Below are 17,605 nucleotides of genomic sequence, written 5' to 3'. Positions count from 1 at the left end.
AGTGGACGTTTCTTCTGTGTATGTGCTTGCCAACAAAGGGTGAAATACTTATTCCAAGACATATTTACTGTTTCTTTTGTGTGTCTTTTTTATTGGGAATTGTTTGAAGTATAGATCCTTTATGCAAAAGGAAATGTAATGAAGAATAATTTGATCCATAATATATAAGCACTCTGTATATGGATACTAAAGCTTTCTCCCTGGTTGCTTGCACAGTTTTCTATTGGTGCTCATTGCAGACACTTCTTTCAATCATTTGTAACTTTTCTCTCTCTCTTCCTTTCTCTCCAGAATTCATCTAAAATTGCTCAGGCACCATCACCCTGGGGTGCTAGTGGCAAGTAAGTCCAGTGGTCCATCATAATAGACTGAGACAGGGATGCAGAACCTTGTTTAAGTCCTCAACCAAGGACATAAATCCATTTTGGGGTTGCTCTTAGAGGCAATTATGCAATTGTGGGCAGGCCTGAAGACAAAGGGGGCAAGGCAAAAGAGATAAGACCAAAAAACCCCCATCGTATTTTATCTTAGAGCCCTTGCTACCTGCATCCCAGGCCTTGGGGGGGCATTTCAACCTTTTAGAATGAGGAAAAAGCTGCAGTAAAGACAGTAGGGCATGACATGGTAGGTGACTGAGGGAAAGGTGATGGGGCTGGGGAAGAAGTGGAGACTTATAGGCAGCCACATTGGATGGTACCCTTTAGTAAACTTGTAATTATTATCTGAATGAGTGGCAATTTTAAATTTCATGTGACTAACATGACAATATTAGGAGCAAACCAAGTTATGCATAACATATTTTAGGTGCCCATGTTATGTCTGACCAGAGGGAACTTCAGCAAGTATTCCCCAAAACAGCTGTATCATCCTAGAAGTTAGAAGAAGCAAGAGCTGGAGACAGAGAAAGAGTGGTGTGAAGCATCTGTTTTTCTTTGTAAGGAAGTTTAGGGAACTTCCTAAACCTATTACTGTTTGTGGGATAAACCTTATAGAAATCTAATCTAAAAGAAAAGCTGTTGAGATTTTATTTAGTTGGGAGGACCCAGCTTAGAAGTGGTAAGCAGAAATGTTTAATCTAAGAACCTGTAAGCAATGTTAACTTATAGAATGACACAGTATTCATGTCTGTAAATATTTTTGTTAATTACATTTTTGTTGATTTTGAAAGGTAGTGTCAATCCCATGCCTATGCCAGGCTACTGAGTTTCTTTTAGGCTATTCAGCTGTTGAGTTAATCTGAGGTAGAAGAGATTTATTCTAGTGGGAACAGTTAAAAGGACAGGATAAATTCTAATTGAGAACTCTAACAAAAACTTTGGTGGTGTGTTCTATTGAATCAAGCCTCAAATTTAATTAAAAGAAAGAATCATAGGTGGGAGAACCCACCTGCTGTTCTATCACACCTTGTTAGAGTGCCCACAGTGTTGTTTTCATGTGTGGGTAAGTCAGTTACCTTAGTTGGCTGCTACAGCATCTAAGCAGAACAAGATCAGAAAAGCAGGGCTGCATAGAACAAAACCCAAGCCATGGAATGCACAGTCACATTCTTTGATATTATGACATCTGCTCTTATGTTAGGAAACTAGGCATGGAACATCCCTAAATGTCTATCTAGTAAAAGATACATTTCATTGGGGAATGGAAGAAATAACTATGCTCGGAGACATATCAACTTATATAGAGTATCTATACACATCTTATTGTGAGCATACTTCTGAGATATTACAGGTTCAGTTCTAAACCACCACAATAAAGCAAATATTACAATAAAGTGATTCACGTTATTTTTTTTGTTTTGTTTTCCAGTGCATATAAAAGTTACTTTTACAGTATACTGTAATCTATTAATCTTGCAATAGCATTATGTTTAAAAAAACAATGCACATCATGTATCTTAATTGAAAATACTTTATTTCTAAAAAATGCTAACCATCATCTGAGCCTTCATCAAGTTGTAATCTTTTTGCTGGTGGAGGGTCAGTAGTGTTGATGGCATCTGACTGTTCAGGTGGTGGTTGCTGAAAGTTGGGGTAGCTGCAGCAATTTGTTAAAATAAGACAACAATGAAGTTTGCTACATCACTTGACTCTTCCCTTTACTAAAGATTTCTCTGTAGCATGCAATGCTGTTCGATAGCATTTTACCCACAGTAGGACTTCTTTCAAAACTGGAGTCCTCTCAAACCCAGCTGCTACTTTATCAACTAAGTTTATGTAATATTCTAAATCCTTTGTTGTCATCTCAACAAGCTTCGCAGCACTTTCTCCAGAAGAGTCTGTCTCAAGAAATCACTTACTGTGCTCATCCATGAGAAGCAACTCCTCATTTGTGGAAGTGTTATCATGAGATTGCAGCAATTCACTCACATGATCAGGCTCTACTTCTAATTCTAGTTCTCTTGCCATTTCTACCACATAAGCAGTTACTTCTACCACTGCAGGCTTGAACCCCTCAAAGTCATCCATAAGAGTTGAAATAAACTTCCAAATTCCTGTTAATGTCGATATTTTGGGCTTTTCCCATAAATCATGGATGTTCTTAATGGCATCTAGAACAGTGGATCCTTTCCAGAAGCTTTTCCATTTATTTTGCTCAAATCTATCTATGGCAGCTTATGAAATGTATTTCTTAAATAATAAGACTTGAAAGTCAAATTTACTCCTTGATCCATGGGCTATAGAGCGGATGTTCCACATATCTCAGCAGGCATGAAAACAATATCAATCTCATTGTACATCTCCGTCTGAGCTCTTGGGTGACCGGGTGCATTATCAATGAGCAGTAATGTTTTGAAAGGAATCTTTTTTCTAAGAAGTAAGTCTCAACAATGGGCTTACAATATTCAGTAAACCATGTTGTAAACATATGTGCTGTCATCCAGGCTCTGTTGCTCCATTTACAGATCACAGGCAGACTAGATTTACTATAATTCTTAAGGGCCCTAGGATTTTCAGAATGGTAAATGAGCATTGGTTTTAACTAAGTCACCAGCTGCATTAGCCTCTAACAAAGAAGTCGGCCCGTTCTTTGAATTTTTGAAGCCAGACATTGACTTCTCCTTTCTAGCCTTGACAGTCCTAGATGGCATCTTCTTCCAGTACAAGGCTATACCTTATAAAACCTCATAAACCAGTTCACAAGGTGGGATTGTACAGGACGCTAAAGTGGATGAACTTTAAAGTATTGTGGTTCACTATTATTGTGCCGATAACTCAAGTTTGCCGGTACCGTGCCTTTAACATTCTTCAATAAATTCTGAATTTCAGGTATACAGGAACACCTTCTCCTATATCCCCAAACCCATCACCTGTGAGTTCGGTCGGGTCCCAGGGAAGCACTGGAGCCCCTTCTCCCACCTCCATAATCAGTATTCCACAGCGAATTCATCAGATGGCAGCCAACCATGTTAGTATCACCAACAGTATCTTACACAGTTATGACTACTGGGAGATGGCTGACAGTCTTGCCAAGGAAAGCCAAGGTGTGTGCTGAAAAATAGTTCATTGAAACTGTAACGTGCCATTTTGATCAACATGTATTGCTCACTTTGGGGGGTCTTGAATCTAGATCCACAAACCAACCGGATTTGCAAGGTATTGCTTTTCCCCCACACCTTTCTAACTAAGCCCTGACCTCATAGAAGAAGGCAGAAAGCACCTTGAGCATCTGCAGTATGTTTCATTCAGGCATGAATGCACCTGGGATCAGAGCAGAAATGGGTAATAGGATGTGCATGGCCTTTGCCCCTGCTTTATGCAGTCCCCTGGACACACAGCTGGCATCTCCCATGCCTTCTTATAGCAGCCTCTGCTACTGCCATGTGAAGGCAAGGCTGTGGCAGGCAGGCACACGTGCAAGGTCAGCAGCTCAAGCACAGCATGTGGCAGCTAGAGCGGTGTGGCTTCCTTCAGGAAAGACCAACTAGCTGCGGTGCTCCTTTGAGGTTGCACAGGCAACCATCCACCTTCTGGGGGTTTTCTGTGTAGGGCGTTGGTTGTGTCCGCATCATTAGTCAGTCACAGTTTTTAGGGATTCATGTTGTGGCACCAGTTTTGCTTCTGCGTCATAACAAACATTTTTGGTGAGTTTTTTGAAAGTGGAGAAAATGTGGCATTTGATTGTGAAAGAGAACACTTTCCTTTACACTCTCTGCTCCACTGCAGTGCTACCTACAGTTTATATAGTGGAAACTCAGGAAAGGAAATACCCTTTGTGCTTGGATCCCATTGAAACTGAAAGTAAATAAAATTATTGACAGCCTCATGTAGGAAAAACTCCTGGTCTCTGTCTTGTTGTCCTTGCAGCAATGGTAGCAGCCAGAATGCCGCAAGCCAGAGTCACATGGGCAGAGATGGGGTACAGGAGGGATTCTGTGTGTTTGAGAGAGAATGTGGAATGATGGTGATCTTAACTTGAGAACATCACCACTGCACACTTCTGTCTCAAGATGCTTAAGAGTGGGGTTGATATATTTTAAAAGAGAGAGAAGATACTGCCTTGCCCAGCACTAGCATGCAGCCTCTGAGAGATCGCTAAGGCAGAACAGCTCTTGATGGAAAACGGATCCCTTCCAGACCAGACAGCTGTAACACACTCTTCATGGGGTTGCTTCAGTTGGTGGAGAATGAAGTATCCCAGTTGCTTGAGATGTCTAGCAGGTCAGAGTGCATGACACTAATTCACTACCAGCTGGACTGGTTGCCAGTACACCTTTGAGCTTCAAAACTTTAGCAATTGCCTTTAAAGCCCTAAAGAACATCAGCACCTGTATGAAACTGCTCAGCCCCTAAGATTAGCCTTGAAAGAATTACTCACCTATTGGTGGTGAAATCTGTTAGACTTGCTGGCACAAGTGAGGAAGCCTTTTCTGTGATGGCCCTATCCTTATGGAATATCCCAAGGAAATGTTTCTGCTCCTTCCCTGACTGTTCTTGAGTGGCTTTTAGTATGTTTTGTGAACTGGTGTTTTAGTCTTGCTGTTATTTTAAGAAATTTTTAAAATGCTACTGCTTTAAACTTAGTCTATTTTTAGTAGTGTTCACATTTTATCTGCCTTGAGGAAGCTTTGCCTCAGAAATGAGAAAGAGAACGAGCGAGAGCGAGCATGTATTTTAACACTGGCCAGGTTAGCATAATTGTAGCTAGGGAAATAGGGCACAGTGGGCTGTGGCAGGGTTCCGTGTGGCTTGTTATGGATAGCAACAAGCCAAGCTGGCCAGGTCAGCGTGACGTGACAAGCTGTGCTGCCGGGGCAATTAATTCCTTCTTTGGGCAGCCAGCACCTGCAGGGTCTTTAACCAGCCGCAGTGGCTTATCAGCCACCTGTGATTAGGTCAGTATGTAATTTTCAGCCACGTTTGAGCCTATGTGCTGTTCATCTTATCAAAATAACAACCTGCATTTGATGCCTGCCTGCATATTTGCTGCACATCAATCCTGTGATGTCTGTTGAGGTTGGATGGTGTCCATATGGGAGTAGCCATACTTTTTCAGCAGCTATATTCCACTTTACATGTGCATGAATCTAAGTGGGAAGTGTTTTGTACACTTTTATGTTTGGTCATTTTTTGTATTGCATTGATCTGTTTACCTAGGCCTTGCAAACCACCCTAAAATCTAACATGATGGAAGGGCTCTGGGCAAAATATAACTATCTTAAATAACTAAAGTTACTCATGAAGAACATGTCCCACTGAATGCAGTATAATAATTAAATCATGATTAAATCCATTCCCACTGCATTAAATGAGGCATATTCATCAACACAACTAATTTAAGTGGGATTAGGGCCTTTATTTTTTTCATCAGGAACCTAGTAACCATTCATCCTTTTGCCTACGCAAGTCAATAAATATAAAATAAAAGAAAGGACTAAGGAATTTGCTTCTTTATTTTTAAATAAAAATGTTCCATGTGGGCATTAGAAGCTTAATTAAACCTTTTGACTAGCAATTTGAACTTTGTCAACTTTCACAATGTATTATGTACATGAATTACTGAATCACTAAAGTGCCTCTGATGCAACAAGAGCTATGAAATGTAGTTTGTTTTTATGTTTTATTCCTTAGAGTACTTTAATGATTTGGATGCACTGATGGGACCCATCACCTTGCACAGCAGTATGGAGCACCTGGTTCAATACACACAACAAGGACTCCACTGGATAAGGAGTAGTGCTCAGTTGTCATAATGACTGTACCACTCACCTGGAAACTAGACTTTCCTAGAGACAATTCAATTATTCTAGACACTGTGCTACAAAAACACAACCGCAGCATTGCTTCAAACAAATGTGAACAATATTTTTTCAGAGTACAGAAACAGGTGTGTATCTATATTATGCAATGTTTGTCTCCTCTGATGCATTATACTTTAATAGTCTCCAAATGTCACTTCTGTTTCTATAAAGAAGAAAACTATTAATTGGTGAGTTAAAACAAATTCTCTCACATATGAACACACACACACACACACACGTCCTCCACTTAAAAAGCTAACTCTGGACTTAATGGCTAGATTTAACCAAGTACAATAAAATTTAGTACCTCTAACTCAGAAAAGCATTTTCTACTCCACTCCAAGTACATGCATAAACATCTGCTGCTCTTTTCTGAAGAAATGGTTTCCTACACGACACCAAGTACAGCTTCACTGATGTATTCTCTGCATAAATTCTTATAAGCACACTTACGTTGTGCTTTATATTTTCTCTTTTCAGTTGGCCAGACCATAGTCAGAATGCCAGTTTGTATGCACACTTAACATCCCTCTTCTTCCCAGTTATGGAACTTGGGCATTCTATGCAAATACATATATTTACATGTTGCATACATGTTACATAGAAAACCAGAAAGGGTGCAGTGCTGAAGGGTAAACATGCCTGTTACTTATATCCCACAAATGTTTTTTTGTTTTTTTCACAAGTGAAACTGTGGGCAAACTTTTTACCAGTCCTGATTAAAATTTTGTAGAGCCATCTGTGGCCTGTCTGAGCCTGCAGGCTGCCATCCTTATATCTAAGAGAGCACACAGTCTGCAGAAGGATTGCTATGTCCTGTGATTCTAAAAATCAAGATGACATCATCTGACAGTCTGTGATTAACAGATCAAAACACACCTCAACAGCTGCAGGGTAAACAATGGTAGGTAGTGTTCTTCTGAGTAGACATGCATGGGTTTGCACTGTAAGCAACCTGTTTTGTTTTTAAATGGAAGAATAATAATAAGAAATGAAGTGGAATTGGAGAAAGTGTTTGTTTTGCTGCAAAGCCATATTTCAAAAGAAATTATGGTTGATTTGGCCAAATGAGAAAATGATTTTAAAGATTAACACATATGCATATTGGCTGTGGTAGGGGACCTCAAGCCCAAAGGCCAACTCCAGGTGGCTGGGGAAGAGGGAATGGGGCCAGGGCAAGAAACCCAACTACCAGTCATTTGCTGCTTTCCCAGTTTTGTTCTGAAGGGCTGAAATTCCTTTTCTAAGGCTTACCTGCTGGCAATAAGAAGCTGCAATACAACTGGGTTCAGACAGCATGATAACACACTCTCAATGAATGTCTGTGGGTTAAGTGTGGCCTGTTGAACCATGGGTTACTGTGCTATCTAACTACAACTGTGGTAACAACCCATTAAAAGAATTCATGATTTGTTATTTGCTTGTAAACTGTGCTATACATGATTTGTATCAGCTTTGTTTAAACAACACGTATTTTAACAACAACCCATACTCAACCCTTGAGTGTAAGTTATTGCATTATCTGAACCCAGTCTATGCATCTGTGTTAGCTCCACCTCCTTTGTCTTTAATCTTACCAATACTGGAATATGGCCCTGAGAGCTTCTCCAAAATTGAAGTCAGCCCTCCGATTGCAAGAAGTTCCCTTCCTCTAAAACAGGCATACATGTATTTTTGATACATTTTAGCAAAGTATCTTATTTGTATTTTTCCTAGATTGTATCCAGCATTTCTATTCAATTATATCAATCCAGTAAAGTGAGTTTTCTATGTTCTGCACTCAAATATTGTCCTGATGTTTTTCTCTTCTATAACAGCACTTTTACAATTCTATATTTGTACATTGTCTTTAGTGCCTGCTTAACAGGGAAATTGATCCAGCAATAATTAAAGTTAATTTAGTCAGAGGAATTTACATCAACCAACTTGTGTATTTGACAAATTAATCTTTATAACAACAAGTCGTGTGACTCCTTAACTATTAAGACATTCATCATGACATAAGCTTTTGTAGGCCATAGCCTATTTTATCAGATTCATGAAGTTGCCATCTCAACCGAGTAGGACAGGGAGTGTGTTTATACATATGTGCGTAAACACACATGTATGTGTAGGTGGACACGCACCCTGTGTACATAGAGGAGGATTCCCCCTTCCCGAAAGTATAAGATGTGTCAATAGCATCTGTGGAACATGAAGGAAGAGTTTGAAGTCCGGGAAGCATAAGATCTCTGGCTGACACTTAATTGCTGCCTATTGATTATTGTTTTCCTTCTCTCTGCTTATAAAATGTTGGTATAATCAAAGTGCGCTTCAGTTTGAATTAGTTTTGTATCTCAGCTATTTTAAAGCTGCTTTGAAAGTGAAAAAAAGCAACCACTAAATTCCCTTTTACCAAAATGGTCCCAAATTGGGTATTTATTGTGTTTTTTTTTAATAATTACAAATGTTATTTTGTATTCTTAAACAAAATATTATATTCCCTTTCCATCTTGTTTCACTTTTATCATACAGTTTGGGGGCTTGTGCCCTGAATTTTCAATCTGTTGCAGGCACAGGGGCACTAATACTTAAGACAGCAGTGTCTGGCTGCAAAGCCCTTTCCCTTTAACAAGATGATTTACAGGACTGCATATATAAAAGAATGAATTCATGGCACTCCTCCCTCCATGAAAGAGAATGGAGAAGGTGGGCTGAGCCCACATTCTCAGAGCATATGCAACTCCTATTCAGGATGCTAGAATAATATTTCTATTAAATATGATGACCTTCCCTAAACTTCTTCTGCATGAATACAATACATTCCAAGAAATTTGGAATGATTTTAATGCTCTTCTTTTTGCCTATTAGCAAACACCTGTGTCCATCTATGAACTTACTAGAACACTGCACTTACTTTACCTGGGATCCTGGTCTTAGTGTTGGAAAACAAACATGTATGCTGTATCTTGTATAATTATAATGGAACCTAAAAAATAGTAACTGTCCCCACATACAAGGAATAACATTCTTTGTACATATGAATTCTGTGCAGAGTAATTGTAGTGGAGCCAGTGACAACTTCTGTTGGCATAGGCCTGCTAATGATAGTGGATTATGGACAATGTGATGATACCAGTGTAAATGATCAATGAGTTTCTTTCTAATGTGTGATGCTAATTCACTTTTAAATATTTTGCCTGTGAAACTATGCATTAACATTTAAATGTACATTTCCACTAATTATATAGACTATTAGCCCTGACTCATTAAAAAGCCCTGGTATCCCCCTGCCATGGACAAGCACTGGATTTGACTAGTTTTTATGAGGCACATATATCCATGAGACCGCAGTCGATTTAAATGTTAATATATGAGCAATATAATGACATTTTTGTTGCAATTTCTAAGCAGAATAAAATTAGTGTGTGGAAACTAACTTGGGTTAAACATATCCCTCACGACTAGGTAGCAGATGTGACACATGAATGTTTACTCAGAGGTAGCTATCACTGTGATTAATGGGGTTTACTCCCTAGGAAGGGCTTTTTAGTCATTCAGCCTAAGTGATTCATAGAGGTAAACAATTGCAACTGAACTTATAGTTGTTTTGCAAAGTTAAACTTTAAAACAAAGGCTTGTCAAATCACAATCTTTTCACCTCCAAAATTTTCTGAAATGTCATTGTACTATATCATAAACCGAGACAAGACTACCTTTTATTTCTGTTGTTTTTCTTAATGTAGCAAGGATCCTGCTCCCACTCTCTTGTGAAAAATGTATCCTTGTCAGTTAAAACACCTACAAGTGTCGTATGAGTTTTCTACATGAGGCACTCTGCACTTGTGATTCCTCATGTATGCTAGTTTGCGGGAGCTTTACATAATATCATCTCACAGAGTGTCTCTTGTGTTTTGCAACCATTATGATGGGGGTTTTTTTAAGAGAGAGGAAAGTCAGATATTATTTCCTACTCTCACAGTAAAATGTTGTGACAATTCCACTACATCACAGTTATACCACAGTGCCACCTTGTGGTTGTCCAATGGAATATATAGAAAGGCAGGGAAAGAAAAAAAAATGCAGTAAAAATATATAAAGGACCCACTCTTAATGCTGCAAAGAATATGGAAGCAGAAGCCTTGGTAAAGTGGTGGGTTAAAAGCCTCTGGTAGAGAAGTGATACATCAGGTAGTTTCTTTGTGGCAAACACTTATGGTGTGTCTCGGTTTCAACAATGTACGTATAACCATTTGAGATGCTGCCCACACTGCTGGCATCATGTAATGAGGAAATGTTACTAAGTCCATATTAACAATTGAAAATCCAGAGAAGATGGATGCCAGAGGCAAATGGCATTCTGTATCTCTAGGTGCTCTTGGCAAAAATCAACAATAGGTCTTTGTATTTAACATTAGTGGAAGAAATAAAAGAGGAGACATTCCTTGTTCCACTAACTATGGAACAAGGCAGCTATAAACCGAACAAGCAAGTTGCTAGCAGAACAATATAGCAAAACTAACCTAATGAAGTTGCAATGAGTGTGAGCAGATTTAAACTACTGGATTTGACATTTGCACAAGGATGAAAATGTGGGTTTCCTCAATTGTTAGGAGCTTTGTGCTACTGGAATGGAAGACTGGATGCAACCTAGGATAAATCAGTGCAGTGTCTCTCACAGTTTGGGGGCTATGTAATAGAACATTCTTAAAAATGACTGGAACTTGGCTGGACAGCTCTAGTGGCAACCCTCCTTCTGTGGAAACAGTATCTCTTGCAAGGACAAATATTATACCCCATGGCAATTCAGAGTGCAGATATATTAAACATTAAGTGACACACAAAAATTGAGAATGAAAGAGACACCACAACATCAAAATGCATTTCCTGAGTTCTACCATATTTTCAGTGTTTATACAAAGGAGAACTAAGCAACCATTTGCTATCCAGTTAATGCTGTCTTACAACAAATAGGCAAGCACTAGCTTGCACACAGCCGTGTGAGCATTTTGTTTTTTGGAAAACACATTGTCACTTGCTTTTGCAAAGCCAGACGTGTGTGGCCATTGCCTCATGCATAAGATTCACCTTGCAGTGCATACTAGCCATTGGTTAAAACAAAAGCAAATAAACCATTATCTGGAGTAGCGCACCTCCATGTGGTAAATGATGTATAGGAACAAAAAACTATGGGCAGCCTGAATAGCAGCTTGTTTTTTCGATGTCTGTTTTCATATTATTGCTACGTGTAATTATTTTGTGCCTTTGTAAATTACTTTAAATTCCTTTTACTAAACAAAAGCATTGTTTAATAAATTTCATGTGCAAGCCTGTCAAGTTGTGATCCAGCTTATCTGCTGTATGTCCTGCAGTTGGGTGAACTGGACATAAATTAAGGTATTCGCCTGACCTAGGACAGGCTGAAACAAGATACTGGGCTGTACTCACAAGTAACCTGCCCATTCTGGGGCCAAGTGCAACATGAAAGGTTACAGAGATGGCTGACAACCAGTTCCAAGTTCACAAGAGCATTTTCCAGAGGCCATGGTCACATATATTGCAGCTAGCTGATAGCCCACCAGTTATATTAGCATTATGCATATAATTGCATAGCCAGACTCAGTAAGGACTGTTTGCATGTAGCAGAAGAATCTGCCCTGGATTATATAGTCCATGTTTCTGTGTGTGTATAATCCATTTTGTATACTATCAAGCCAGAGGCAACAATTTCCACTGTCTTTCAGCAAAGTCCTGTTCAGGTTTGGTATTACATGTTTTGATTTGTTTCCATTTTTGTCTTTCTTTTTAACACACAAATCAGTTATTTCTAAGTTACAGCTTTTCTCTTAATGCCAGCATTGTTATGAAGAATGGAAAAAGCAATAGGATGTTGGACTTCCCGTAAATACCTGCACCTCTCTGCTAGCATCTACTCAGCCTGTGTACAGTTCTTCTGTATATGTCAATACATTGACACATTTCTATTGTTTACATTAAGTGAGCAAAATATTGAACTGAAGTATCCTGTACAGTAATTTATGTTGTAAAATATGTGAATGTATATATTGATATAGATATATATAGACATATATGTGTATATTGTGTATATATAATTGTTGAAATGCATTGCATTCTTGAATGAAATTCTTAATTTATTGGATCAGTTGACATTTTCCTTCCAAGCTCCAAAGGTACTTCAGAAAGTAACAGCATTGTCTGATGTATGGCATGGTAGCTATTTGGCTCTTGGTTTCTAAACTACCTTTGTAGTTGTGAAGATCTTTCTTTTACATGAAATTAATCTGAGGCCTGTGGCTGCTGAATTTCAATCACTTGGGAAGAATGAACACCAGCAGTGGGCAACTACAATTCCCATCAGCCCTAGCCAGTTTACCAGATAGTGATGGATTATGGAAATTGTTGGCAAAAAGGTTTGGGGGGGGGCCACAATTTGCCCACCACAGATTTACACCATAACTAGTCTGAATGTTTAAGTAGAACTAGCAATGTCAGTGTCCCTCTAATATATAGGTAATTTTAAGGGAAGGTTATAATTATTATTAACATAACATAACCTAAAAAGCATACACTATATGTGAGATGAACAGACAGGAAGTGCTTTTCCATTTTGCCTCTTTGGAAATGATAACAGAAGGCCATTGATACTAAACCAATTTATAGTCATTCCCTTCTCCTAATTTTTGCAAACGATTGAGCAATCATGTAGCTGGGGCTGAAGTAATGTCTTTATTGAAGTCAGTGCTTGCGTATAGATTAGAATGGATGCAAGTTTTTTAATAATCTGAAGGGGTCAATTCAGCAATTGGCATGTGTGGGCAGCTTCCAAGGACCCACATCCTTGACCCTGCTACAGCTGCCACCATCCCCCTCCCAGCTGACTCCAGTAACAAATGGAAGTGTCCCAGGCAAGCAGGAATATCATTCCCCATTTTAAAAGAATAAATGTTTTTACTTTCTTTTTGAGTGGTAGCAATCTGAACCAATCAGCAATGGGCCTGGAGGGCATGTCCATTGAGAGCACGCGGCAGCCTTTTTATTCCTTCTGTGCCTTTCCTGGACGAATCCCACCAAAGGCAGTATCTGTTTAGTTCAGACCACCACGACTACTCAGAAAAGAAGTTTATTTAAGGGGGGAGGGAGCTGAAGTCTTGACTGCCTGGTCACTAGCTTTGCCGCTGCAGCTGGTTGGGCCAAGTGAAGAGCTACTGCTGCTTCCACCTCAGCAGCAGCAATTGCACTCCCCCAGGTTTTAAAAAAAAGCCCTAGAATGGATATAAGGAAGGTGGGCTGGCAAGCAGGATGAACATTTTGCTGCATGAACAATCACGCAGCATCAGCCGGGGGAGCTTTGGTGAGTGGCATGTGGGAGCTGCAACAGTGGCAAGGGTCCATCCGCAGCAGTCTGCCAGTTGGCTCCAGCGCTGATTACATGCTACTTGTCTGTTAGAGCCACATTGGTGTGAGTGGTTGCAATTCCTTGGAGTTTCCTCTCAAGCAGGTATGTGACTGGTAGAATGAACAGTTTGACTGTGCACTGTTAGATTTTTGGGTGGTCCCTGTTTTGGAATGGGAATTGTAGGAGGTGCATATAATATCTGTATCAGTCTGTGCCCTGAAAATTATCAAACTAGTTTACATTGCTGAGCAACTACATTGATTCAATGCCAAGTTTGCAAAATAAAACAACCCATTGGACCCATTTCAGGATTAAGAGAATAATATGAGAGGTTTGTTAATTTATAGAACCATCTGTTACATGGTTAATTCATGTGTATTAAAGTGATGCAAATGTTGACATATTGTTTTGCTGTTTGGAGATTTTGCTGTTTCTGTCATTCATACAATACTCATGTAGCACAGTTGCTGGAATGGTGAGAATACTTACTGTAATGTAACAGAATGAGCCTTAAGGATTTGTTTAAAAAAAGCACTTTTATATTAAAAAGTTACTATTAATTCATCAATAAGATTACTTTTTTAATGTGATAATAAACCATAAACCCAATACCCTTAATATCACAATTTTGTATTATCTGTGTTTTCTTGAAAGCATATTTTGAAATGCACAAATTCTTGTGTCGGTCTTTTTCCAAAGCTAAAGGTGAAATCATTCTAAAAGATTTTCATGTGAGACTTAGTTTGATGGCAACACAGAATGACAGAAGGAGATTATCAATATAAGAGGGAAGCTGTTGGAAAACTGAATAATAGTAATAGTGATGATGATGATGTATGCAACACTTTCTGATAACTTTCTGTTATATTAATAACTTTTTAATAGCCATTAAATCTAGACCAGAACCATTAAACCCATATATACACATGCATCAATCTGCGAGGACTTTGGTGCTTAAGTATAAGGCTTTGTGTTCTGCCTAAGGGCAAAAAAAAAAAAAAAAAAAACGTTGGATTAGCTGTTGGGCACCAAGTTCCTGTAGATCTCGACTGCGGGCTATTGTTTTAAAAGCAAGCACACTGTGCTTGGGCTTGGGTTATTAAGAAATTGGATGAGATTGCATGTCACACCAGCCCAGCCAGGCAATAAGCCGAGGTGACCAGGTGGTGAGCAATGCATAATATTCCTGATTGGTTGTTCACTCCCTCCTTTCTCCTTGATCCTCTCGCAAGGGGACACTACATTGAGAGCAACTTGTTTTCTCCCTTCCTGCCATGATCTGAAGCTGATCTTATGGCTTTTTGCCATTTACCTCCTTTTCAGAGATTGTAAAAACCAATTTGTCAGTTGGTTTTTGCAATCCCACTTTTGACAGCCACTGACAGGCCCTTCATACTGTCCAAGGGGCACCAATAGCTTTATTTTTATTTTAAAACATGTGCAAATATGTTTATTCTACATGATGCATATATTGTACCTGCACTACTGTGGAGGCCACCGTTGTGCAACTGCAGAAATTTGAAGCTTTGGCTGGGGTAATGTCAGCGGGGTGGGGGCAGGGATCTACTGCCTAAGTGCAAAAGGTACTGACCCTGGACCCTGCCCCCAAAAGGCTTCAACAAGGTTTTATTTCCTTTGCTTTCTCTGTCAAACAGTGAGCTGCCTAAAGAAAGCAACAGTGCAAGTGATCTTTGCTCATGAAAACTGAGTGAGAGATATTCCCAGTAAGTTGTCATGTTGTGCAAACCAGGTCATTGTGTGTGAGCAATACGTGGTGAAATATCTAAAGCTGGCAGTTACACAGTTCTTTAAATTGTTGTTGCAAGGTTGGAGTTTAGTTATCCAGCATGTCCCTAAACTCTTCCCATGAATATTAGACTGTATTATTCAAAATAAGCCACCATATGACTTGTTGTATACAAAATACTGAATTTTACAAACTCAGGCAGTTAAGTTCGTGCTTATGAGTTCAATATAATTTAATTTGGCAACAAGCTTTTGAAAGGGAGGGAAAAAGAGATTTTAGAGCATCAAAGAACACATTGCATATTGCACAGTTAATCACAAGACAGACAGACAGACGAATAATGTACAGAAAAAGTAAACCAAAACATTTCAGCTTCTGTCTTCATTTCAGTTTCCAGCTGCTCTGATGTGAATCAAAGAGTATGTATCCCTGTACCCTGTGGCTCATGTCAGAGCAACTGAAGATAGCAGAAGCTAAACCCTTTTTCTTTAAGACTAGAATATTTCTGTTAGGTTAGTTGGTGCAGTAAGATACAGTTAGATATGAACCGTAATACAATTCTCCACATTGCTACATTCTCCTTATTCAGTAGCCCTGTGTTCTTATTTATAATTACTAGACACCTTTCTATCTTTATTTTCACCCAATATCATTCCCATTTTTCACATTTTCTCTCTCTCTGGATTTTGCTTACCTTCATTTTAATAATTTCTTCCACAATAAATCCATGCTACTAAGACATGGAACAACTTTTTGCAGCCCCGTATTAATACATGTGGCATGACTTGACTTCTCCTGCAGCAATTGTGGCACTAAGTGAAAATTTGAACTGTGTTCTCTGATTTCCTACATCACTATAGATTTCTTCTTTTTTAATTGCAGCTGTGAATCAGAGTGACAGTTTTTATAATTTTTCCACAGTAATACCCCCCATTTATTCTCTCATTCTTTCACACATTATTTCAATTTTGCTCTTTGTTCCTAGACTAATTGCTTCCTATTTTCTCCACTGAGCAGCATTTGCCATCTGCTTGGCTCATCAGTTAAATGACTGAAATCCTTTTACACCCATTTTACCATCACTTTAGCAACTGTACCATCAGTGACATGGGGTATTTTATATAAGTGACTCAGCCAATCCATTCTGAAGTCAAAGCATGTGACTGAGCATTCATATGATATATGATGGTTCCTATGCCAGCAGGGCTCTGCAGCCATTATAGCTTTTCTTTTTGGCTTCATAGGAGCTCTCCATGGTGCTGCATACCGGTGAACCTATTTTGGGAATAGAACACATCACCCTAGATATAAAGTTGATATAAAGATGCAATGTATGAGGAGCCCCACTGACATAGGAGCCACTACGCACCCCTTTACGTATGGTAGAAATACTATTTGCTGTGGATATTGTCAAATGTTCCAAATGGTCTCTTGGTTGCTTCCTCACTCAGAGGATTTCCAGATTAAGATTTTATTGCACAATTGCTCTGCTCCATCACAGAATTTTACTAGTGGCCCAGATGACATCCCCACCACCACTCTTGGAACCTTCTTGTCTTGCTCCACCACTTATTCTCCCCTTTTTCTTATCACAGAGAATTTGCTAAGAAGAAAATGTCGGGGCAATTGCATGATGCTTTTTGATCAATTGTGCTAGAGGTTTCCATTTAGAAACACCTGGGGTTTTTCCCTTGGAATTGGTATGCTTCAGTCACAGACTTTTTGCACGATATCCACACAACATCGCTGGGAAGTCATTGGATTCAGTTATTTTCTATGCTGCCATCCTATTCCTTTCATATCTGATGTATGGCAATTCTTCTGATTTACAGCACAATTGAGGCATAGATTGCATGGTACCACAAACCCTGGCAAAACATTAGTGCTACCCCGATGAGAGAAGGGGGCAGTGACTTGGACCTGTCAGTATATGTTTCCGCGATGCAATTGCTTCCACTATTACTTGTAAGACCATGACTTTTTGTTGCATTTTCCATATTTTAGAAAGGCTCACATTGGTGTTACAAGTTAATTAATATATTTGCTTCCTGCCACCCCAACTTACACTTTCATACGAGAGCTCCTCTTGCTATGTGGGTAGTTCAGACAAGAATTTTGATATCTCATCATTGTACCTTATTCTTGGAAAGTTGTGGGGTGGGGTTTCAGGCATCATCCTGGAGCTTCCAGATGAGGATTTCATGGCACCATTGCCCTGCCTCTT

General features: G+C 39.2%; 1 protein-coding gene across 1 annotated transcript in view; it reads left to right on the top strand.

Annotated features, from left to right (window-relative positions):
* Positions 1-14,198, top strand: part of AFF3 (AF4/FMR2 family member 3) — a 266,117-nt gene extending 251,919 nt beyond the window's left edge. The window contains 3 exon segments of the mRNA XM_044431098.1: positions 292-341; positions 3,267-3,481; positions 6,069-14,198. Coding sequence (XP_044287033.1) covers positions 292-341; positions 3,267-3,481; positions 6,069-6,190 — 387 coding nt within the window. The 3' untranslated portion in view covers positions 6,191-14,198.
* The last annotated feature ends 3,407 nt before the right edge of the window (positions 14,199-17,605 follow it).

Source organism: Varanus komodoensis, unplaced genomic scaffold (assembly GCF_004798865.1).
Source record: "Varanus komodoensis strain SLA01 unplaced genomic scaffold, ASM479886v1 scaffold1, whole genome shotgun sequence".
Lineage (NCBI taxonomy): Eukaryota > Metazoa > Chordata > Lepidosauria > Squamata > Varanidae > Varanus > Varanus komodoensis.
This window is presented reverse-complemented; position numbering and strand designations above follow the sequence as displayed.